At 38.0% G+C, this 25,491-nt stretch overlaps 1 protein-coding gene across 1 annotated transcript in view; it reads left to right on the top strand.

Moving 5' to 3' along the window:
- TRRAP (transformation/transcription domain associated protein) overlaps positions 1-25,491 on the top strand; it is a 76,534-nt gene that overhangs the window by 25,781 nt on the left and 25,262 nt on the right. Inside the window, exons 31-58 of the mRNA XM_036392260.2 lie at positions 8-178; positions 912-980; positions 4,712-4,831; positions 5,150-5,269; positions 5,612-5,776; positions 6,187-6,368; positions 6,639-6,837; positions 7,254-7,382; positions 7,995-8,261; positions 8,813-9,019; positions 9,880-10,038; positions 10,127-10,261; positions 10,436-10,546; positions 11,388-11,534; positions 11,847-12,060; positions 12,746-12,871; positions 14,511-14,657; positions 15,672-15,874; positions 16,555-16,676; positions 17,526-17,739; positions 18,498-18,677; positions 19,014-19,160; positions 19,765-19,884; positions 20,173-20,460; positions 21,015-21,152; positions 21,537-21,649; positions 22,158-22,293; positions 24,615-24,806. Of these exons, the coding sequence (XP_036248153.1) occupies positions 8-178; positions 912-980; positions 4,712-4,831; positions 5,150-5,269; positions 5,612-5,776; positions 6,187-6,368; positions 6,639-6,837; positions 7,254-7,382; positions 7,995-8,261; positions 8,813-9,019; positions 9,880-10,038; positions 10,127-10,261; positions 10,436-10,546; positions 11,388-11,534; positions 11,847-12,060; positions 12,746-12,871; positions 14,511-14,657; positions 15,672-15,874; positions 16,555-16,676; positions 17,526-17,739; positions 18,498-18,677; positions 19,014-19,160; positions 19,765-19,884; positions 20,173-20,460; positions 21,015-21,152; positions 21,537-21,649; positions 22,158-22,293; positions 24,615-24,806 (4,521 nt within the window). The remainder of the gene's footprint in view (positions 1-7; positions 179-911; positions 981-4,711; positions 4,832-5,149; positions 5,270-5,611; positions 5,777-6,186; positions 6,369-6,638; positions 6,838-7,253; positions 7,383-7,994; positions 8,262-8,812; positions 9,020-9,879; positions 10,039-10,126; positions 10,262-10,435; positions 10,547-11,387; positions 11,535-11,846; positions 12,061-12,745; positions 12,872-14,510; positions 14,658-15,671; positions 15,875-16,554; positions 16,677-17,525; positions 17,740-18,497; positions 18,678-19,013; positions 19,161-19,764; positions 19,885-20,172; positions 20,461-21,014; positions 21,153-21,536; positions 21,650-22,157; positions 22,294-24,614; positions 24,807-25,491) is intronic.

The following is a 25,491-nucleotide window of genomic DNA, read 5'->3' as shown; positions in this document are numbered from 1 at the left end:
CCTGCAGTTCTTGGAAGGAGCTACCATAGAAGTTGATCAAATCCATACCCACATGAGGCCCTTGCTGATGATGCTGGGGGACTATCGGAGCCTGACCCTCAATGTTGTGAATCGTCTGACCTCAGTCACTCGGCTTTTCCCAAACTCTTTCAATGATAAATTCTGTGATCAGATGATGGTAAGCCCATCCACACTTTTATTTTAGCTCTTCCAGAAGAAATTTTCTTCTAGCTACTATTCTTATTGGTGAAAAATCAAAGAAGTTCAGCAGTGACTCAGTGTATATGTTGGAAGTAAAATATTTTTGTTTCACAATTAATAAAAAGCTCCAATTTCTTTAAACATTTTGAGTAAATTTCTAAAGGGCTTCTAAACCAAAAAGTTAAGAGATTTTATTTTTTAGTGAAGACATAACTAGTTTTGCTAATGTTTGTTTGGACAAATTTATCTTTAAGCAAGGTGCCACTTGCACCTTTAACAATTTTACTTCTCAATGCACTTAATCTGTTTTGGTGCTTTCTTGATTTATGAAATTTTAGGAGGTATTGCTCTGTTTATTTGCAGTGTTTAAACTGAATGTGTGAATTCTTTATCCCCTTTGCATGAATATTTAAATATTTAAATACATACACATCAAGCAAGTCATCACTGTGTAAGACTATCAGATTTAAGTTTTTTTGTGTGTATATATATATGTGTGTGTGTGTGTACTTATAATCCCTGCTTTCTTGAATATGGAGAGGACTTCTAGCAACAGCAAACTTTTCAACTTGAGGGAATGAAAATAACTGATAATTTTTCCCTTTGTTTCCTTCAAAGAATTATTTCTGCCTCTCCATTGTCTCCTGTAGCATATGCTAAAATGGAACAGTCTAATTAGAAGAATAATGCTAATTATCCTTTCTTTGTAGCAACACCTGCGTAAATGGATGGAGGTTGTAGTTATTACACACAAAGGTGGACAACGGAGTGATGGAAATGTAAGTTAATGAATGCTTTTGTGTGAGAAGAGAAGAATAAATAGTATTAATGTTTTGGAATTAAAGAACTCATTCAGTTGTAAATGCTGCCATAACTGATTACACGCTGATGCTTTGTTACAAGCTAACAGACTTGTTGGATTGAATGTAGAATATTGAATATCTGTTAGAAGTCTCAGTAAGAGCAGCTTCTTATCTGCTGACAGTGGTTACTTTAGAGAGTGTTCTAGGTTAGTGTGGGGGCAGCTCAAGCTCAAGCATTTTTATTTCTTTTCCCCCTCAGGATTTTCTGCTTAGAAATCTGTTCACTGGAATGGCTGATGAGCTCAGCAGCGTAATCTCCCATTTTTCATTAATATGTTTGATGTTCATAATATGGCCTTTTGAAAATTATATGTAATGATAACATAATCCCAGTTAATTTAAAATGTAATTTACCTAAACCAAGTTCAATATTTACTAGCTGGGATCACATTAAAATCACTCTCCCAGTGAAACTAATGACCTCAGTGTAGAAGCATGGGAAGCTGATCACTTCCTTTATAAATGGAAAACTGTGCAGTGTAATGTCAATACTGTGTGCTCTTAGCAATACTGATGGGAATTCCTGCTTCAGTGCAGTTTCCTGTACATTACCAGAGGTCCCACAATTCTATTAATATTTTACTAAATGCTTTTATTAAGTGTTGAGATTTATGATTGCACCTAAGAAAAAATGAGGGGAATTCTATTAATGTCTTTGTTTCTCAAATTAGAATGAAAATTACATTGGCTTTTTATTTCCCTCAAAACATGGAAATGGCTTAATGGCTTTTCATTTCTCTTTCCTGTCTTTGCAAAGAGAGCTTTTAATCTGAATTTGGTCATTGCTTTATATTAGACCTAGATGTTCTCTAATGAAGTAGAGTAAGGTTGGTTTCTTATATTTTAACTTAACACTGTGCATTTTTCAGTTAACCTCATTTTATTCATGCCAGAGTAGTTCTAAGGCCTTCATATACTTTTGGGATTCACTTTTCCTCAAATGTGATGATTACAGATATCTTACAGATCTTTTTGTAGCAATAATCTTTTAAACCACAATGTGGCACTTCCAGTACAGTTTTTGTCACTAAGTCATGTTTACTTGTGAATTCCCCTGATTTTCATGTTTTTTGTTGACGTTTTCTGCGTAGTTATGTATTTAGATAGATAAGTTGAGTGGGGAGTGCACACCAGACACTTGAGAAAGAATCTGCTGTCACATCTTGAGGGACAGGAGAAGTCTGGAAATATTTCAAGTAGAATTGTGTCAATGCAAAGCTGATTGAATATTACTTTTCTGCTTCCTAGTTGTTGCTCCAAAGTTTCCTTAAAAATAAAAACTCTAAGCAACTGCAGGAGCACCCAGCTTGGTCTTTGTACAGTTCCTGTGGCAGGCTGTGTTTATGTGTCTGTATGTACATTGTGCTGTTGAAAAACAGGGACAGTGAAACTGGTGGTCAGTTATTGCAGCTGGCATTTCACTTCTCTCCTTTCTTCACGATCCTAGTGAGATTCCAGCATCTGAGACACCCATTAAAAGCAGTGTTGGGAAGTAGGCTGGATCATTCAGACTGTGTGCTTGAGTAGAGGAGCTGCTAAACACTCAGTGGAGAACAGAAGTTACCAGGAAAGCCTGATGTGCCCTCCCTGTGCTGGTGCTGGTCCAAGCATTCCATCCTTTTCCAGCAGCATGGGATGAAGGTGCCCTCTGATGATGGTGTCAGGCAGTTCTCCAGCATTGTGCAGATAAGGGCTGGTCAGAAAAGCCTCTTACAGAACAGTTAAAAGGTTTTGGAGTGAGTTTTCACATGAAAATGGTAACTACAGACAAACCGAAAAATTAGAAATGCTGCATAGTGATGACTGCTGTAAAGATCCACACTGATGCCAGAATAACTGAACCTTGTTCACCTAAATAATTTATGGCAGTCCTGCTGTGATCCTGAGCTGTGAGCTGGCTGCTTAGAGAAATGAACAAAATAAAATGTGATATATTAAGTAGTGATTAAAATCTAATTCATTGGTCCAGGGAATAAAATATTTAAATCTTTCTTCCTTCCTCTCTTCCCTTACTTTCCAAGGAAAGGCAGGGGGTTTCAGGTCATGTCTGGTAATTGAAGAATAAGTTTTGAGTAGATGGTTGCCTCCAGCTGTCCCTCTTGTGAGAGGGTGGAAATTTCCATGGTGGAAATTCTGCATCACAGCCTAGGAGGAGTTTAGAGGACTTCATAGCTTGGTAGCTTGAGTACTGAAAGTGATTTTGTAATAGATGGTAGCCAAACTTGTCTTCAAAGATGCTAAAATGCTGTTTCCCCTGACCTAATCGTCTTTATTATCTTTTTATTCACTTTTAAATATTTGAGAAGCTATTTCAGATCAATGTAAAAGTAGAAAAAAGGATGAATTTCATTCAGTTCTTTGAAGGACAGTTTGGAACATGTGAGATACTCATTGTCTCTATTCCTTCTGTTTGAGATGAGGAAGTAACTGAGCTGAAGTTAGACTGCAGCCTGAAGAATGGCATGTGCTGATTTGTACATTTATTTGATATTTTTGTGGGCTTTTTCCTTTCATGCTGTGATATCTGCTTTGGTTCAGCCTGCCACGGAAGGGTAGAGGTGAGAAACTCCGTGCAGGCACCAGGAACTTTTTTTGTTGTCATGGTTTCTTTTGTTGTTGCTTTGTTTGGTTTTATTTTTTCTTTTAACTTGTGGTTTGTTAGTTTTATCGTTGTGTTTTGGGCACAGTGCATTGTGCCTTTGAGTGCAGTGCTGTGAATTGTCTTTTGTTTGTCTGTGCAGAACTGTTTTGATCACGTTGCAGTTAAGGATGTTGAGCATGTTTGTACCAGAAAGAGCAGGATTTTTAGTTTCTGTGAAGGCATAAGTGGTTTCAAGAGGTTTTTATGTATTCTCAGCCTTGAACTTCAGTCCATGAGAGGGGTCTTGTGGGGTCTGTCTGGGCAGATCAGGTTAAAGGAGTAGAGCCTAATGCTTTGTGTTTAAATTCAGTTGAGAAAATGTAATGCACTTGATAAAATCATCTTGGATGCTGGAACTTGGTTTTAGAGAGATGGTGAGGGTGGTTTTGTTGTTTTGTTTTTTCCTTTCCCTTTTCTTACTGCAGGAAATCTACGCTCTAGCTAGTTGAAATAGTCTCTATTTAAATCACACAATGAAAAAAATGCAAAATGATTTTGGACTTCTGGAGAATTTAATATCTAGTGAGAGAACAGAGCTGACTTTAGAGTAACCAGCTGTTTGTGAGATAGGCTGAACAGTGCTGTGAGAGAGCTGAATCTCTCTTCATGTGTAATCTGGGCGTGTGGGGTGTATGGCAGAAATTCTTTAGGGGGGAGGTCTGGCTGTTTGATACTTGGCCCACTTGGTGCAGAGCAGTGAGCACTCTGTAACTCCCTCATCAGCAGTATCATTACAGTGTTTAGCTCTTACCTGCAAAACACCACTCTGCTGGAAAGGAAAATAAAATTTAAACCATGATATTACCAGAAGGGGTAGGGCAGACTTCCACAGGTGCAATTTTTTCATGCATTATGGTAAGTAGATGCTGTGTTTATGCTAACCTTTTGCATTTGGCTGCTGGCTATGCTAATACAGAGGGGAAAAAAAAGAAGTAAGGTGTGTGATACTGTTTTTATACATTATAGCCAGTAATATTTATTTAATTGTCCTTCTTTTTACCTGTAGGAAATGAAGATTTGTTCAGCAATCATAAATTTATTCCATCTGATCCCAGCTGCCCCACAGACTCTGGTTAAACCTCTTCTGGAAGTTGTTATGAAAACAGAACGAGCAATGTTAATTGAGGTAAAAGTGGAAGTTAACATTGCTGAAATTTTTTTGCTTTATAGTCTTGAACATTAGTGTATGATAATTACAATATTTTAAATATGGTGTGAGAACATTTGATCCTGAAATATGCTCTTCAAGCCTTTAGGAGGTATTAACATTTGCTTTACACCCTTAGAAGTGAAATTTTGAAAGTATCAATAAATTCTCATGCAAGTTCTGAACATTTTGTATCTGTATAAATGCCAAGTCAAATGTATTTTTCTGAGTGGTAGTAAATTAATGGGAAATACTGTATACTCTCCATTTTTAATTTAAGGTTTATGAATTTTTCAGGCTGGCAGTCCATTCAGGGAACCACTGATAAAGTTTTTGACACGTCATCCATCCCAGACTGTGGAGCTGTTCATGATGGAAGCCACTTTAAATGATCCACAGTGGAGCAGAATGTTTATGGTAAGCTGTGTGGGGAGAGGAGCATGAAAAAACCCTCAACTTGACAAATCTGATGAACATCTTTTGTATGTTTTTTGCTTGTATGACCTTGCAGTCCTTATCATGGTCTCACTCTTGACTGCAAGGTTCCTGTTTCTGGTTTTGTATTTGTTTGTCCTGAAGTGTTGATTTTATACCTTTCCAGATCATGTAAGGCTATTACTGAAGTGTAGATGTTATTTTTATATCCATGAAATACAACCTCTGCAACTTTAGTGTGGCATATAAAAGCTACAGGATGATATAGTCGCCTGATATTTTGGCTTTTAAAGGTTATTAAAATTATTTCTTCCCCTTTTGCAGAGTTTCTTGAAACATAAAGATGCCAAACCTCTGCGGGATGTTCTGGCAGCTAATCCCAACCGATTTATCACCCTGCTGCTGCCTGTGGGTGCCCAGGCAGCCGTGAGACCTGGCTCCCCCAGCACCACCACCATGCGGCTCGACCTGCAGTTCCAGGCCATCAAGGTACTCATTTATCTTGTTTGTCTCTGCACTGGATAGCTGAAACCTCTTCAGCTACCAGAAGGCTCTTACATCCAGGCTTTCAGTGACTGTGTGTGTGTGTGTATTACAGCTCAAAGAAAAGCACTTGTAAAAATGTGGAGTGTTTGTAGCCAGAGCTGCTTTGAGAAAGGAAAAGAGACTCAAATTATCTCTGCTTTTTTTTGTCAAGTAGGATACAAGAGGACAGCATGACAACAAAACATAAAATTTATTTTTTCAAATCTAAACTATTTTGTATTTCACTCTTTTGTTTTGCTGTTGAATATTTTAGCACCCTTAATTGACCTTAAGCAAGTGCTCATATATCATTGTTTCTCCTGACAGATCTCTTGTGTGTTGACTGTGCATTTGTCTTGTTTTGCTTTGGACAGATCATAAGTATTATTGTTAAGAATGATGAATGTTGGTTAGCAAATCAACACTCCTTGGTGAATCAGCTGAAACGTGTCTGGGTGAGTGAAGCTTTTCAGGAGAGACATAGGAAGGAGAATATGGCTGCAACAAACTGGAAAGAGCCCAAGCTGTTGGCCTATTGCTTACTGAATTACTGCAAGTACGTAAAAATCTTTAGTTCCTAGGCCCTGCATGTATTTTTTTAATTTTAATTTTGAAAATACTGTAAAGGTATATAGACTTACTAAAAATGGTTTGCAGTTATTGAAGAGAAAGTGTAATATATCTCATAATACTGCTGTTAGCTTTAAAACCATGCCTGTGGTACTGGCTGCTCTTGCTTCTCTGCTCATTTAAAAGATGAATTCCATCAGCATAGTAGTTTGTGTATTTTTTTCACAGAAGCTTTGTATTTTATGTGTTTTCACAGAAGGAATTATGGTGACATAGAGTTACTCTTCCAGTTGCTTCGAGCTTTTACGGGCCGATTTCTCTGCAATATGACTTTCTTAAAGGAATACATGGAAGAAGAGATCCCCAAAAACTACAGTATCCCCCAAAAACGAGCTTTGTTCTTCCGGTTTGTAGACTTGAATGACCCAAACTTTGGAGATGAGCTCAAAGCCAAGGTAACTAAAGCAATTAAATCAAAGAAGCCTGGTATTTAGGTTTAATTTTCTTCTTGGGAACTAGGGCAACAAAACTTCCTTACTTAAATGTCAACGAGTTTGATAATTGGCAGAGTCATTTAGGTGAAAATATCATACCTGAAGAAGAGCGATAATAAACAGAGACAGCAATTCATCTTGTGCTCAATGCTTGCTGCTTTAGTTTACACTTTCTAAGAATCTATGCCCTTGGAAGGAAGAAAGAGGGGGGAAAAAGTTGGTGTGTGTCTTTTTTCTTGGGGTTTTATGTATAGTTTCCTTTTGTGACTCAGTGAATGTGTCCAACAGGCAGGTTTACATGTGGGAGTACTTGAGTGTTGGCTGCCATTAGAGGAATATAATAGTACAGTAAAACTTGCTTTGTTTATATTCTGTAGGTGCTGCAACATATCCTGAATCCTGCTTTCTTGTACAGTTTTGAAAAAGGAGAAGGTGAACAGCTGTTAGGCCCCCCAAACCCAGAAGGAGATAATCCAGAAAGCATCACTAGTGTTTTTATAACAAAGGTAACAGTCTTTGTTTACACCGAAGTATTTGAAAATTAAAACGAAAAGATGTTCCTCTCATTTGACTTTTCATCCTGCTTTGAATTAGTTGTTCTGTCCTGAATATTATGGTCTGTTATGTTGAATTGCTTCATAATGTTGAATGTGAGGTCCATTAGTCGTCAGTAGGATGGGTCTACAATTTTCAGTTTATGCTGTTTTCAGATTTGGAATGTGGCTTTAGAAATGGGCCTTACTTGGCTATAATCCCAGTGTTTTTTGTAAGGAAAGCTTTCCATGACCCAGCATCAGTGTCTTTCTAATTCACTGCTATTTCATGGAACCAGTCAGAGGTTATAAAGCAAATGTTGTTGTAGATGAGGGTTGGGGTATTTTATTTATATCTTTCTATAGGTTAGCAGTTTGGGAGTTCCCAGATGTGCTCATAATTTAAAGGTTCACACTTCAGGAGGTTGTTTTTGGGTACTGAACTGAGTCAAGAAAGCAATTATAATTAGTTCTTAGTCTTCTTAAAAACCACTCAGAGAGCAAAAATTTGGGACTTTGCCTTTATAATAATAAAAGTCATTTTTTTGTCAACTTCATTCTCTCTTTGATCCTGCCTGGAACTAGGTACTTGATCCAGAAAAGCAGGCTGATATGCTGGATTCTCTGAGGATCTACCTGCTGCAGTTTGCCACGCTGCTGGTGGAGCATGCCCCCCATCACATCCACGACAACAACAAGAACAGGAACAGCAAACTGCGGCGCCTGATGACCTTTGCCTGGCCCTGCCTCCTGTCCAAGGCCTGCGTGGACCCAGCCTGCAAGTACAGTGGCCACTTGCTCTTGGCACACATCATTGCCAAGTTTGCCATTCACAAGAAGATTGTTCTGCAGGTATTGACCACGGGCTTGTGTTAAGTTCATGGAGTGCTTTCTTTTATTGTAAGATTCGGAGTAGAAGCTGCACAGTGGTTTTGAATGCTGAGTATAATTCAAACACTACAAACAAATGAAGAAGCAGCAGGCCAAAGGTTTAATACAGATTTGCTTGGGAGTAGGAGAGTATAGAAAGAAGTGTGAAGAAAAATGAAAGCAGGAAGGGTAAGTAAGACAAGTAGACATTTCGGTTGAATTAGCAAAATTGGGAATGTTTCTTCACTTAAGAGGCAGATGCTTCAGTTGAGACACAATGTGGGGACCAAGGGAAAACTTCAAATTGGACAGTGAAGAGGGAGGAAGAAAAGGGAATGTGAAGGAAACAGGGAAACGGAAGTATATGCTCTATCCTTCTGCTGCTGATGTATCATGGTGTTTCTAGCAAATTATGTGCCTTTAGAGAAAAATTGTGGTTTTTAGAAAATGTGTATTGTTTCCCTTTCTTTATAAATGCTTTGTTTTTGTAAATGCATGCAGTATTGATGTTGATGAGAAGCTCTGCTGTTCAGGTTTTTCACAGCCTTCTCAAAGCACATGCAATGGAAGCCCGGGCTATTGTCAGGCAGGCCATGGCTATCCTGACTCCAGCTGTGCCTGCTCGAATGGAGGATGGACACCAGATGCTCACGCACTGGACACGAAAAATCATTGTGGAGGAGGGCCATACAGTGCCCCAGCTAGTACATATTTTGCACTTGATAGTACAACATTTCAAGGTACTTGTACTGTTACTCTGGTACTCACTGTATCTCCTGTATCAAAGACTTAAACAGTTTGATTAGAAAAACAGCATAATTTATATGGTTTAGTTTCAAAATGCATCATTTGTCTGTAAAGATACTTATCTATAACTGAATACAACTGTTTAATAGCAAATAATTTATTAAGCTCTGTCATGACTGAAGTTAGAACTCCAAATGTCAGTTTAGAGTCTGCAAGATGAATTCATTGCACATGCATTAGCAGCGTTCTTTAACAGGTCTAAGAGTTCTTTAAACAAAGTGCACAGCCATATTCTTTGCCATCCTTGAGTAATCCTTTTTTGTATGATTTTATATATTCTGTGGGATTAACTAGATCACTTTTATCTGCAGCCAGTGTATGTTGGGAAACATTAAACAAATGGGGGAATGGTGCAGAATGTCAACATAGGAACATTTTTGAAAACATGTATTAAAATGCAATCCAAAGGGACAGCTAATACACATTTTTCAAGAACTGATGCCTCAACAGATATTTTTGAAAGAATATCTGAGTATGCTCAAATGTAAGTTGAAGCTCTTTAAAATGTTTGGAAAAAAATTGGTATGATTGGTCCTTGAAAAAAAACATGAATCTTAAAAAGAACATGTTTATTTGAATGCATGAAATCAGTAGTCACTACTGAAAGTTGTAGCCAAAATACTATTTTCAGTGCACCAGTTAATTTTCCATATTGCAAAATTTGAAGTGGTACAGGTTTAGCAAACTTTGGAATTGATGACTGTTTTACAGTTTTGCTTTATTTCAACTTTATAGGTTTTGTGTAGAATGTTACTAGTTAATGACGAACATTTCTGTGAAACCATTTTTTCAGGTTTATTATCCTGTGAGACATCACTTGGTTCAGCATATGGTTAGTGCCATGCAGAGACTGGGCTTCACTCCCAGTGTTACAATAGAGCAAAGAAAATTAGCTGTGGATCTTGCTGAAGTTGTTATTAAATGGGAATTGCAAAGAATCAAAGACCAGCAGGTAGGAAATCAAAATAAATGGGTAAAGATTGAACTGTTCCACAGTTTAATGTCCTTTTTTTTTAACATGCACATTGCTGATATTTCAGCCAGATTCAGATATGGACTCAAGTGCAAGTGGAGAAGGAGCAAGTTCTGCCTCATCTGCTGTTAAAAGAGGATTGTCTGTGGATTCTGGCCAAGAAGTAAAACGATTCAGGACAGCTACAGGAGCAATAAGTGCTGTAAGAGAAAATCAGGATTTGTTCAGAGACTCTAAGTAGTGTAATTGTTTCTTCCACATGACTCGAAACTCCCTAATTTGAATTGGTTTTAGCTTTAGCAAGTGCTTTAAATGTGTTCTTGTTGTTTTCCTCCTTCAGTCTGGCTGAGGGCTTTTGTGTTTCGTGTGCATGCAGGTGTTTGGACGGAGCCAGTCCTTGCCAGGAGCTGATGCCCTCCTTGCCAAGCCCATTGACAAGCAGCACACAGACACTGTTGTGAATTTCCTGATTAGAATTGCTTGCCAGGTACTGTGGTTATTCTGATATGCAGATACCAGTGTGGAGTAGCAGCCAAACCCATAAAACCCCCTCTTTTCACACAGCTCCTTTTAGGCTTGGATTATTCTAATGTTTCTATGCTTTTTCATGATTAATTTACATATTTGGGTGATGCTGCAATGTATGCTTGTTCTATTGCCTAGGTTAAATGTCAAGAATACTTTATCCCAAAATATTAAGAGAGTTTTATAGGGAATGGCTGTATCTAGGGGTAATGATTGTAGTTTTATTTTCAAAATCCTATACGTGGAATTACTTTCCTGCAGCATGTAGAGCTAAAGTTTTTCACCAAATTTGGAGGGAATAAACTTTTCTAGAATGGGAAAAATTATCTGGGTGTACCTCCAGGCTGACAAATTTTATGGCTTCTGCTCCTGCAGCAGACTCAGCTGGTAAGTAGCATGGGATTTTATATCCCACAGTCCATTGCACAAAATAGATGTGCTCTTAAGTATAAAGATGAATTGAGTAAAGAGCTGCACATGTTTATGGATACCTTGCAACAGTAAAGATAAACCATCTTGAGTATGTTCAGAGTTGTAGTAATATAGGATAGCATGAAACTTTTGTTTAAATACACCTTTGATGGGTGATTTGGGTTAATTAGCTAGCAATTTAGACACCAGTTCTGGTGTTTACTATTAGTTGTCAGCTTTTTATGCATTAAATGCTGTGTGACTGTACTGATAAAACTACATAAGCTCATCCATTTCAGAAATAAGAAATTACATGCTTGCATGGAATGAGTAATAAATTAATGACTTGGTTCCAAAAGGGTGTCATTTTGTTAACTCTGATTAATTGCTAGGTAAATGACAACTCCAACACTGCTGGATCCCCTGGGGAGTTGCTGTCTCGACGCTGTGTCAACCTTCTGAAAACAGCTTTGAGGCCAGACATGTGGCCCAAGTCAGAACTGAAGTTGCAGTGGTTTGATAAGCTGCTCATGACTGTGGTAGGTAACATTCTGGTCCTGTAGGTCTTTAGGCTTCCCTGGCATGTGGGATGATTGAATACCAGTCATATCTGGATATAGATTTTTACAGTACTAATCTTTTCTTTGTAGTGAAATAAATAAGTTGTTAAGTTTGTGAATTGCAGGAAGTGGTTATAATTTGTAGAGCTGCAGTACTGACTGGTTGGTGTGGTTTATTTATTTTTGGGGATTTTTTTCTTAGTAGGTTTTAACAGATTTGATCTGAGTTTAGTAAGCTGTGTAATTCCTGTTTACCCTTACTCACTGCCTTTTTGTGTGCTTTCTCTTTAGGAGCAGCCCAATCAGGCCAACTTTGCCAACATTTGCACTGGCTTAGAGGTCTTAAGCTTCCTGCTGACTGTGCTACAGCCCCCTGCTATCCTGAGCAGCTTCAAGCCCCTCCAAAGAGGGGTAGCAGCCTGTATGACCTGTGGGAACACCAAGGTTTTGAGGGCTGTCCACAGTTTGCTGTCTCGCTTGATGGGAATTTTCCCCACAGAACCAAGTGAGTGGTGTTTTCTTCCTCCTTTTGTCCTTTATTGCTGCATAACTTAAGTGGTTGAGGGGTGTGATGAAGGCACTCTTTGGAATGTGCTAATACTCTGTTTTATGATTCCTGCATTTAATGGTCCATTTTAGCTTGCACTTTCAACCTCTGATTAAAAAAGGAAAAGCTGAAAGAAGTAATCATGTGGAATACATCATTATCCATTGACATAAAAACTTAATAACCTGTGGCTGTCATAACTTTAGTTCAAGAAATGCATGCTATAAATTTAATGTATTTTTGCAATTAGAATTTTTCAGCTTCAGAAGTGCAATTTTTTAGTTATTAAGTTTTGCTGTTTTGCTGAAACAAGGAAGGGAGATAAAGTGTAAAAAAGAAAGGCAATAAGTAATATGCTGTGTCTTAATAGAAGCTAATTTAGATAATATTTTCTTGGAGAAAAGTAAATCAGTAATGTAAGACTGCTCATCAAATTGAGTTAGTCAGAAGAAGTGAATTCTCAAAGACATACTGGTATAATAAAGAGGTTTATATAAGTGAGGGATCTGCTTGTGTCATCTTAGATTGTTGACAGTGTAAGACTCCAGTGATGTTTTAGTGACTGCACATTCACAGTGGAACTGTTCTTTGCCTGTTCTGTGGGTAGTGTTACCAAAACTAAAGACATCTCTGAACTCTGCAGGTACCTCAAGCGTGGCTTCCAAGTACGAAGAGCTGGAGTGCCTTTATGCTGCAGTTGGGAAGGTTATTTATGAGGGACTGACTAATTATGAAAAAGCCACCAATGCCAACCCTTCCCAGCTCTTTGGTAGGTGTCCCACACCCCTGGCAGCTCTTTGGGAATGCCCCTGAATGAGACATGTCTTTGTCACAAATTTCCTTTTCCATAAATCTGATCTAATGCAGAGGAAAAGCTGTGGGAAGCTTTTGAAGCTAACTTGAGAAATGAGCTTAGGATGTCATGTCTGTGAAAAAAGGGAATGGAGGGGGGTTCATCGTGTTCTGTCTGCTCCCTGAAGTGACTTGGGAGCAATTTTTGGAGGTGGGGAGCTGTAGATCTGCTAGGTGGAAGCCTTTTGTATTCAAAGTGCATAGGGAAAAGGTGCAATATTGATATTAGGCAGAAAATAAAGTAAAAGTTACTGGCACCTTCTTACATGGAAAAAACCAAATCCTGCAGGTCCTCTGAGATACAACAGAATAGTTCAAGGAATCTGTATAGAGTCTTATGTATTCCTGCCTTTCTGTTTAATTTTTTAAGCCTCATTTATTAGCTGATTTAGGTAGTGTATTAAGATTTATGTATTTAAACTCTCAGTAATCAAGAAATTACAAAAATACTATTTTTTTGGGTGGCAAAATCTGAATTTTTAGCATAGACCATTCTGAAGAGCTGAAATGGTTTTCTTTTCTTGTTTTTTTTTTTTTTTTTTGTACTTACTGAACTGCTAGACAACTCAGCTACATAATAGAATGACAGAGATATATAGGAATAATAGAGTTTGGCCCAGAACTGGTTGTGTTGGTAATACAGACCTGAAATTGTACAATGTTGGAAAACCTGCTGATTTAAATGGCAAATGTCCTTCACTGTTCTGTTCTGTGAGCTGTGTAGATGTCTGTAATTGTACTTTGGGAATTGCCTATTTGTCAGATGTCAGCAGGTACTTTACATCAAACTAACCATGAAAGATGTTTCTTACATTTTGTCCAGAGCTCCCTTAAAAGCAGCACCACAATCAAGCTGTCAGGAGGTGCATTTTGTAGTAATTCTGTGGCTCAGAGGCTGAGCTTTGTGGGACAAATTTTGTGCCCATCTGATCAGAAAAAGAAACAAAACTTTGGCAGGAGCCATTCAATGATCAGAGCATGCTTCTGTAGATATGCTGTGTAGATCCATTGAATTAGAAAGTTGCAGTAGTTTGTTTATTTTTAGTAGGGATAATTGTACAGGATGTGTGTGCTTTTTTTTTTTTTAAGGGTGAAGTAGTCAACTTGAATTAACTTCTTCAGTCTACAGAAACTGATTTATTAAACTTTATAAAGTTTCTAGATTAGAATACCCAAGTTATGATTTTTTAATTACTAACCCCAGGCCTGCTAATTTAAAAGTTTTTCTACTTTTTTCTTCTAAAATAAATGTGCAATGTTAGGAGTAGTTGCATTTTTTAAGGTCTTGGAAGTATTTGTTCTCAATCCCTTTCTTCCTGTCCTCCCTTTTTCCCCTTGCTGTTCATCACACACTTGTGTGCAAAACTTTGAAATACTTTAATTAGTGCAAAATTAAAGTTGAGACTGAAATTGAGACTGAAACTTTTCTCCAAATCTCTCCAGATTTCTAATGTTTGTATCCTGGGTAGTCCCATCCTTCTTTCATGGCATCTGTACCTTACTCAGGTCGTGCCCAAGAGAAGTTTCAATTCCTGAAGCCTTGGTTTTATCTCTAGGGACTCTGATGATTCTGAAATCTGCATGCAGCAACAACCCCAGCTACATTGACAGGCTGATCTCAGTTTTCATGAGGTCCCTGCAGAAGATGGTCAGGGAACACCTGAATCCACAGGCAACAGCAGGAGCAGCAGAAGCAAACACAGGTATTACCTTGTACAGTCTGTTAATGATTAGAAGTATTGGAAAGTATTAAAATATCTTCACCCTAAAGGGATTCAAATGACTCTGCAGGGTTTGTGTGCATTGTAACTTGTTGAAAAATACTTCAGCCTTAGTGAGTAGTGCTACCCCAAAGTACTGACAGCTAAAAATGCACTTATGAGTTCCAGTTACCTGCTTAATATATGAATTTCAGTATTAGCCCAACCTTTTCAGTGAAGGGTTAGTGAAGCATTTGCTGAGCTGCAGCATAAATAGAAGTTCTGAAATTCTTCAAAGCTTTAGAGGGTTGAGGGGAGAGGGGCTGAATTTTTTTGATTGCTTTGTGCTTTCACTTTTTTTTCTACTCCTACCTATTTTACAATATTGAAACAACTGTGTTTGAATGAACTTGTTGAAGCGGATGCTTTAGCATCTCTTTCAGTCAGTATAATGCTGTCTGTTGTCAAATGAATTAGAAAAAATCAGATGTTCTTGTAGAAGAAAATTAAGTGCTGGTAGAGGGCCCTGTAATTTACTAATGGATAAGCTACTGAAGTAAACACTTTGAAAGAATTGTTGCTGTTAGATTCCCAGCCCATACTTAATTTAATTTTTGAGAACCTTGTAAATTTTATTAACACTGAGAAACAATTGGAAAATTATTAAACTTCATTGATAAGCAAGTCAGGAAATTAGCTGAACAGAATTAGAGAATTAGCTGTATCACAGACAGTGTCTTTCACAAAGTTAATTGTAGTTTTTCAGAATTAGGGGTCTATAATACCTTCTACTAAAGAAGGGGCACCTTCCACTAGACAGTTGCTAAAGCCCTGTTCAAGCTGGCCTTGGGGTGTGCCTTAGTTGTGTAGGAATGTAAAGTAGTAATTCTGAACATATTATCTCTGGGGATAAATTTCCAGGCATGTTTTAAAAATTACAGCATCTTATCTGGAAAATCTTTTCCTTTGTGGTTCATAGGTGTGTACACAACTCTAAACCTTTTTTTGCATCCATAGCAGGTACAAGTGAACTGGTAATGCTGAGTCTGGATCTTGTGAAAACTCGCCTGGCTGTGATGAGCATGGAAATGAGGAAAAATTTTATACAAGCTATTCTAACATCTCTCATTGAAAAATCCACTGATGCCAAAATTCTTCGTGCAGTGGTAAAAATAGTGGAGGAGTGGGTGAAGAACAATTCCCCAATGGCAGCTAATCAGGTAAATTGAGTAGATGAAGTCATTATTGCTCTCAAATACTAAATTACTATGGTTAGCCAATATAATTCATCAGTTTTGACAATGAGGTTTGTAATGATCTGTTATATATGTTTAGATACCCTTGATGGTATTTAGACTATTTTAATTCCCTGTGAAAATAGCTGCAGCTATAGATACTTGGCATTTCATAGGCTTATATTTGGTGTTTGATCTCAAATGCTGCTTTGTGGAGAACTTCCTTTAAAGTTTTAAAATATACTTCACATTAACCTGGATAGAAAGACTCTTCAGGGGGAAGATGACTAATGCTGGTATAAATTGTGTTACTCTGTAACATTTTGTGGCCTCCTCAATCTGCCATATTTTTGTTAAGAGTTGAGCTCTTACAGCCTAGTGCTGTACAAAAGGACCTACACTTTTTATAATATACATCAGAATTTTTTAATCCCTGAACAACTTAAACTTATTTTTAGTCACAGTTTTAAAATTCTCCAGCATATATTAGAAGGATAAGTGCTTGAGTTATTTTTCTTTTTCAGAACTATGACCTACCAAGCTCTTTTTCAGTACTTTAGAAGCAGAGTCCTGTAAAGAATGGCTGAGTTGTAATTTGAATGTGCTAGTTCTCTGTATGTTTAAAGATGAATTGACAAAATTAATCTTGTGTTCTTTTACCACAGACACCTACTCTCCGGGAGAAGTCCATTTTACTGGTGAAAATGATGACTTACATTGAAAAGCGTTTTCCAGAAGACCTTGAATTAAATGCTCAGTTCTTAGACCTTGTTAACTACGTCTATAGGTAATTATAGCAATTAATCACTTATTGCAGCTTATTGGTTCATAATTTGTACCATATATGAACTTTATAACATGTCATTAATCCTTTTAGGTCTGAATTAAGGGATTTTTTTTTCCCTAAAATGCAAAATCAATTCACTTTACTGAGACCACAGTGCATACTTATGGAATGCAATTTGAAAACAGGAGTTCCTTAGTAAGGATTTTTACTTTTGGCACTGATAAAGTACCTCCACCCCAACTTCTTCCTTTCCCGAGATACCAAGGCATCCTTGTAGCTGACTGTATTCTCAACAATGTGATTACAGCTAAGGTCTGTCTTTTCACATTCATGGGATACAAAGATTATTTTTCCTTGAAACTTAATTGTAAGTTACACTTTCAGGAGAGTTACTTTGCTAGGTAGACTTGAAGATTTGACTCACAATGAAATAATTAAAATAGTCACCTTATCAACAAATGCCAGGTATTTAATGTTGTGCTACTCCTTCACATTATTTTGCAGTCACTTTGCTGCTGTACTCTGCTGGTTCACTGTGCAAAACTTTTGTGTGCACACAGTGCTCAGAAAGTTTCATCAATCAATACCATTTGTCATTTCAAACACCATACAGGTGTAGCTTGGTGTTTCACAATTATGATAAGATTTTATCCTGCAAGAGTATTTCTGGTAGTTCTGGGCAGTTTTACAACAAGCAGCAATGTTTTCTTTGCTGTTTCTCTCAAAAACTGGATGTTTGTCATGCGTGGGCTTTTACAGAATGTTATCTCTTGGAGTTTTTAGTCTGTTATACAAAACCTAGGAGTCTTCTTTCTAATGGCTCTGTTATTTCATCTTCATTCATTTTAGGGATGAGAATCTTTCTGGGAGTGAACTTACAGCTAAACTGGAGCCAGCATTTCTCTCTGGTTTGCGCTGTGCCCAGCCACTCATCCGAGCCAAGTTCTTTGAGGTCTTTGACAATTCCATGAAACGCCGCGTGTACGAGCGCTTGCTTTATGTGACCTGCTCCCAGAACTGGGAAGCAATGGGAAATCACTTCTGGATAAAGCAGTGCATCGAGGTAGGGAAACTGCTTGTATCAGAAATGCAGTTAGATACATGTTTTAGTCCTTATTTTGCCTTGTTGTGTGCAAAAGCATTGTGTGGTGTGTGTTTTGTAGAGTGTATTTTTTGTATCAAAGCTGAAAATACCAAGTCTGCTGCCTCAGCTCCTGTGGTGCTTAAAAATATATACAATGGCTAAACAGTGAAATGCTGATGCCTGGGAAGTGGCTTTAATAGAAATGTTTAAAATCTATTTTCTCTGCCAAAAGCCTAATGGCCAGTTTAATACTTCTTAAGGAAAACAACCCTTTTTAATTGATAATGACTATGGAAAAAAAACCCCAAGAATTGTTATAGGAGAAGATTCCAAGAAAACTGTTAAAGCTATTTCCTAATTGTATGACAGCTGTTAGGTGGGATTGCATTGAAATGAAATTGCATCTTTGCCTGTGTTATTTAAAATAAAATGGGACAAACCTTTTATTTTAACAATATGGATATTAAAGCATGAATTTAAGGTGACTGTGAATATCTATTTTAGGGTAAAAAAGTCTGTATTTATTAGCAGATTGAGGACACTTAATACATGTTTTAAGAAGTACAAAATACAGCCTTTAGGCCTAGGAGATTCTATTAATAAAGGTGATAAATAGGCCTTAAACTTACTATTGCAACTTTTTCTTGTTTTTAAATATTAAACCGTAGTGATGCTTTCTTTGAAGTTCTGCAGTAAAATGTATGTTCAAATGCTCTTGTTATTTCTCCACGTGGCAGCTGCTGTTGGCAGTGTGTGAGAGGAACACCACGATTGGCACCAGCTGCCAGGGGGCCATGCTGCCCTCCATCACCAATGTCATCAACCTTGCTGACAGCCACGACAGGGCAGCCTTTGCCATGGTCACTCACGTCAAGCAGGAGCCTCGGGAGAGGGAGAACAGCGAATCCAAAGAGGAGGTAACTGATGGAAATACTGTGGAGAAAGCAATCTCTCTAATGGAATTCAGCTCTTCCTAGTTTCTCACCAGATACCTTTGGAGAATGAGTGATGAAGATGATGTGTGCAGATTGTTGATGTCTCCTGTGGTTTAAGCATGCTTGGGTCTCTCAGAACTCCCATTTATTCATTTAGCCTTTACTTCAGCACTCTCGGCAATTACAGATTTGAAGAAGGAGCAGAAACAGTGAGGTCTGAAATAAATTGATCAGGAAGGTGTTTTCTAGTGTGGAAAATAAGCAAAAGTACACAGAAGATGCCTATTTTTACATACTGTGTTGTTTATTTCTGTGTAGGATGTTGAAATAGACATTGAATTGGCTCCAGGAGATCAGACCAGCACTCCCAAAACAAAGGAACTTTCAGAGAAGGACATTGGCAACCAGCTGCACATGCTGACCAACCGGCACGACAAATTCCTCGACTCCCTTCGGGAAGTGAAGGTGGGTGCAGGTTGTTGGTGCCAAGCCACTTTAATCCTAAAACTTCAAACTGATCTATCTCACACTTCTCATTTTTCAGCTGAGTTTTCTTATGTAGACATCTCTTACAATCTGCAGTTTCTTATTTGCCTATGGTAAAAAATTCTTTAGCCTTCACTTCATTGCTAGTTATTACTGTATCTCTTTCCTACAAAATTAAATATCATCCTTCTTCACCATAAGTATATTTTAACAATTCAGTTCAGAAACTAGTGATGGCAAACACAGGGTATAGGATCAAAAATGTGTATCAGCATCTTATGATTAAATAATTTCTAAGAAAATAATTTAGCTGAAAGCTATGTTTAAATAACTCCACAGTAGCAACAGCTGTATCCAATTAACCTGATTATTCCTATTACCAAGATGATGAACATCTTCCTTTTTTCCTTCTTTTTTTTTTGATGGTTGCAGTAATGAATCAGAGTCCTGATCAACATGAAAATAGGATTAAATTTTTTGTTGAAAAGGCATTAGTATTACTACTGAAACAACAGTATAACTGAACTGTTTTACCACAGGATTAATTGTATGTTCCTATTTCTGTACATCTGTCTGTTTCCAGACGGGAGCGTTGCTGAGTGCCTTTGTTCAGTTATGCCACATTTCTACACCTTTGGCAGAGAAGACTTGGATACAGCTATTTTCACGACTTTGGAAAATCTTGTCTGACAGACAGCAACATGTGAGAACCTCTCTCTCTCTCCCATTTGCAGATTCCTCTTTGTAAATGACTGCTGTTACAGGAAAATGTGGTGACTTTGTTTACTAGCTTTGAGATATTTGCCATTCTCAGCCTGGTGAATGCTGTGTACCTGTATCAATACATCTTTTGAAAGAAATAGGGCCTTTCATTTTACAGAGAGAAATGTACTTATTGAAGTGTTTGTTCCCTGTACTAAAGAGATGTTAAATCTGATTTCTCTAATTGAAGAATCTGAATAGACAGATAGTATGATGTTTTTTCTTCTAGGCTCTAGCAGGGGAAATAAGCCCTTTCTTGTGCAGTGGAAGCCATCAGGTGCAGAGGGATTGCCAGCCAAGTGCCCTGAACTGCTTTGTGGAAGCAATGTCACAGTGTGTTCCTCCCATTCCCATCAGACCTTGTGTCCTGAAATACCTGGGGAAGACTCACAACCTCTGGTTTCGTTCTACACTCATGCTGGAACATCAAGCCTTTGAAAAAGGACTCAGTCTGCAGATTAAGCCTAAACAGACAACAGAATTTTATGAGCAGGAAAGCATAACTCCTCCTCAACAGGTAGTGTTATATTTATTGAAATACCTTATGAAATATGGAGAGAAAAACCTAACACTGACAAGTCCTCCACTAAACCATGTCCCCAAGTGTCACATTTTACATGTATTTTAAATACCTCCAAGGACAGTGACTCTAGCACTACCCTGGGCAGCCTGTTCCACTGCTTTACAACCTTTTCAGTAAAGATATTTTTCATAATATCAAATCTAAACCTCCCCTGGTGCAACTTGAAGCTGTTTCCTCATCCTACTGTATTATTGACTTGTTTAAAAATTTTGTTTTTTTATGATTTGATCTGTTGTGTTAGGGAAGATAGGCAAGAGTCAGTGTACAAGCCTTAGGATGTTTTTGTCATGCAGTGTTGTTTTCAGTACATGGTTCTTACTAATTTCTTGCCTTTTAGAGTTTAAAAAAAAAATTATTAAGTTTTATAGGCCTTTCTCTGTTTCCATGTTTCTCTCAGCTTGTCTTAGTGTAGAACGTGGGGTTTGCTACCTACTGTGCTTTATAAAGACAGCTTAACTGTGGAGAAATCTGTGTTCTTAACCTTGCAGGAAATCCTGGATTCCCTTGCTGAGCTCTACTCTTTGTTGCAAGAGGAGGATATGTGGGCTGGGCTGTGGCAGAAACGCTGCAAATTCCCAGAGACAGCAACAGCCATTGCCTATGAACAGCATGGCTTTTTTGAACAGGTACAGTCTTGATTTTAGAAATTATCTGAGTGGTTCTACCTGTCAGGATAAATATTCTGGTCAGCAGGGAAAAACCTCTGAATATTAATTATTAAGTTCAGTCTTCTAAAGTGGAAAGTGCCATGGCTTCTCTGCTGTCTACAGTAGTAGTTTGAAGCCTTTTAATACTGAGGTAAGGTGAAATTTTTGTGCACACCCATCAGATTTTCATGACATTTGTCAAGCTGTCAAATAATAGCTATATTCAGGAATGAATTTAACACACTTGACTTTTTTTTTTCAAGTCTATGAAGGTTTTCTTATCACTTGTTCCTAAAAATAAAAGAGCAGTGAGTTATTGTGTACACAGCAGATGGAAACCTGGAATGGTTGAATTTTCTTTAGGCACAAGAAACTTATGAAAAAGCAATGGAGAAGGCTAAAAAAGAGCACGAGAGGAGCAATGCTTCCCCTTCCATCTTCCCTGAGTACCAGCTTTGGGAAGACCACTGGATTCGGTAAGACTTGGAAGCTGATGTGGAACAAGTATTTTTACCCTGCAATAGAAGCAAAATACCCTGCTCTTGGTTTAAAGCATTAGTTATGAGAATAAACTTACCTCAGGATAGCTCAGATACAGAGAAAACCTGAGGGAATAAAAAAAGCTATTTTGTATTCCCTTAACAGAGCCTCAGAAGTGATATGGCTGAATTGCTGTAAAAATGTAATTTGCTATTGGTGGAAACAGACTGGAGTTAAAATTTGTTTTTCCTATTTAAAATGGTTGTTCTGGGAGACACAAAATGCAGCTCTTCCCTGTTCACAGATTTCTGTATTATAACTGATAATAAATAAATAAAAAAAAGTCTTCCCATCTGGATAAAACTTCTGCAGTGCTTGCAAAGCTGTTTGTAGACAAACAAATACGCAGATAATATTCTGATACACAAACATTTATTGTCACTTTTATTGAAGTTTTTGGGGTTTTTTTGGTAACAAAATTGACACTGCATTTGTTTTTCTTAGTTGCTCAAAAGAGTTGAACCAATGGGAGCCTTTGACAGAATATGGCCAGTCCAAAGGTCACATAAATCCTTACCTGGTGCTGAAGTGTGCATGGAGGGTCTCAAACTGGATTGCTATGAAGGAGGCTCTGGTGCAGGTGAGTGAGGGGTTTTTGTGCTCATGTTTAGTTTCTCCTCATCCTGCCTTGGGTAGCTTCATTCTGACTGTTTAAGAGCCATCCCATGAGAATAAGCTATGGTTATTGCTCTTGAGGCTCCTAGGACAGCCAGGCTGCATGGACATCTTGAACTTCTTGGGGCCAATGGCAGACTTCTGTTGGAGTTGCCAGTAGATTGTCTGGAATTTTTTTTTAAGTGTTGTATAAGGTGTCACTTACCTAAACAAGATGGAAATCATGGTGGGGGGGTTGTGTTTGATTTGGTTTTTCTTTGGTTTGTTTTTTCTGTTTTGTTTTAATTTTAAGGAAATATGTTCTCTATTCATGGTAGGTAGAGTTGTTCAGCTGATGAGTTAATATAGAAACATTAACCAGATGTAAAATTGAAATCTAAAAGGTGAGAATACTGCATGAAATCACAGGTGGAAAGGAGCTTGCAGATCTTTCTTGCACTGTTGTATACAGTGGGGCAATACTGGAATTAGTCTGCTAAAGATGCCAGAATTTGCTATAAAAGGGTGAAGTACGTATTTAAAATACAATGTGAAGCCAAATGTCTAAGCAGCAAACTGCAAATGTGACAAAAACTGTCTTATGGGTACTATTTACATTTTAATTAATTTCTTTTGTTCTTGTAACACTTAGTATTCTGTGTCCTATTTAAGTATGCAACTTCAGAGGCTAAGTATGGAAATATTTGAGAAAGCTTTAAAGCCTAAAATAAGAGCTATATTGTACTGTATATTATAAGCCTTGGGCTTGAAGAAAGTGAAATAGATCATATCTGACAGCTTCTGGTTTTGGACAATTGCAAGTTGAGTGGAAGTGACAACCCCGAGTAAGTGCTGATATGCTGTAGCTGCAGTTGTATTAAATGAAGTATTTTCAGTAATGAGACATTTATTTTATGACTGAGGAGAAGATGCTGCTGAAGCCATAAATGGAGCCTTTGTGACTCTACTCAGGTTCTTGTAAAAGTGTCAGCACGTGTTTGCATAAATATTGGGATCTAAAAGAATAATTGATTGTATGCTGCTGTACCTCACTACTCCAATTATATTGATATTCTTTAATGTGGCTGTTTTTTGTCAAGTTCCATGGTTGATTCACAAGAGAGGCCAGGGATGATGGCAAATATCTATCAGTTTTCTTAAATCTTTGTGAAAGATTTTTAATAATCTACCCATTAAAGTTGAGCTATTAAAACAGCAAGTAGCCCTTGATAGGACCCAAGACTCATTTCCATTTGCTCACACTGCCATTGTGTTTAATGATCCAGTAGATAACATAATAAAGAAGGAGATGATTTTCACTGTGTAAGTGTAAGGATGCTACCTGGCACTTTCTCTTTGCTGGTTCAGGCGTAAAAGTCAGCTGAGGATAACAGGAATAACAATTGTAATGGTCACCATACAGTTTATCAGCAGGAGGATAATGTAGGGGGATTTCTGTGTTGCACATCAAACCATTAAGAGCTTGGTGTAACGTGGAGGAAAAAGAGGTGAGAAAGTTGTAGATTAAAGGCCTGCAGTGTCAGCTGGTGAGCACTGGCTCAGTGCAAGTTTGCTGCAAAGTGCTCACAGAATTTAGGTGCTGCACAATTCAAGTGCTTTGCTGGGTTTAGATGCCATATTTCTACTGTTCCAGAATTCTGAGGAAATGGTTTAAAATTATTTTATAAATTATTTTAGCACTGTGACCTGACTTTGCACCTGTGCTCAGGAATTACTTTACCATATGAGAAGTTGGTTGTGATTACTTGAAAAAATATCAGCTGTTTATTTTCATAAATTTAGCAATGCCCTAGAGCAGACAGGGAGTACAATGCTGCATGATGTGGGACAGGTAGGCACAGGATCCTTTTAGGTAAGAAGTTGCCATTACATGTTCTGCATTTCAGATATGGTGCGTGTTATCTGCTGAGAAGCATCTTCTGGCTTTGTGCAGGGTGAATTGTTTGCTGTGAGCATCCTGCTCCTGTGGCAGGGCTGCTTTGGGCTGGCTCAGCTCTTTGAGATGCATTACACTTGTCAGAATAAAAATACCCCAGCAGTAGATTGGGCATGGGCACTTCTTCTCTTGTGCTGAATTGGCAATTCATGTGCTAGCCTGCCCTTGCCAGTAACTTTAGGAGAGCTGAAACTCCTCTAGTGACATAAATGTTAGTACTTCAATCAGATGTTTTTAAGAAACGAGATTATTTTTAAAACATCAAAGTTGTTTATTTAAGAAAGCTTAAAAAAATTACCTGTTTGAGTAGGAACGATCTTTACTGGATGTTTTTCCTATTCCATGACCAGGTGGAGCTGAGTTGTCCAAAGGAGATGGCCTGGAAGGTGAACATGTACAGGGGGTACCTGGCCATCTGCCACCCCGAGGAGCAGCAGCTGAACTTCATCGAGCGCCTGGTGGAGATGGCGAGCAGCCTGGCCATCCGCGAGTGGCGGCGCCTGCCCCACGTCGTGTCCCACGTCCACACCCCCCTGCTCCAGGTAACAGCAGAGCTCTTAGCTCCAGGTGTCCTTCAGCAGCAGGTCTCAGAACTGTTGGTAGCTGCAAGTGTGAAATATTTTAGTGTGTATCATATATATATATATATATATATATATATTTATTGCTGATAGTTTTTGTATCATGGCATTTCTTTTTTTGAAGTTGCAGAATGTGTCTTTCTGTTTCTTCAAAGTACTTGTTGCTAATCAGGAAGAGCTTGTAAGTGATTAAACTCACCTTTTTTCGGATCTCCAGAAATATTTTTGGGAAGCACCTGGTACAATTCTGATTGTATGGAATATGTAGTTTAACTATTATGTGAAATGAAATAATGTGTATTACATGGTGAGAAACAAATGGTGGTGTCCTTTGAAACTTTCACCCACATTTTACCATAACAAAAATGGATTTCCGTTTCCTTTTGAAATGTATAAAATATCAGCGCCCTGTTGTTTTCTCCATGGTTTAATCATGTAAATAACTAATTTTCAACTGCAAGAGAAGAATTTTTGAGAGTAGATGTTTTATTTGCAAGTATAATCAAACAGAAGTAGATACCTAAATCCATCTTTTAAAAATCTGATTTGGCCTAGAGTTACTTTCAGAAGATTCTTAAAAATGAACCTTGTCTCCTCTGATGTGTGTGGAACCAGTGTGGAAGTGGGGCTGAGGCAGGATCGTGCT

This window comes from Molothrus ater, chromosome 16 (genome assembly GCF_012460135.2).
Source record: "Molothrus ater isolate BHLD 08-10-18 breed brown headed cowbird chromosome 16, BPBGC_Mater_1.1, whole genome shotgun sequence".
NCBI lineage: Eukaryota > Metazoa > Chordata > Aves > Passeriformes > Icteridae > Molothrus > Molothrus ater.
This window is presented reverse-complemented; position numbering and strand designations above follow the sequence as displayed.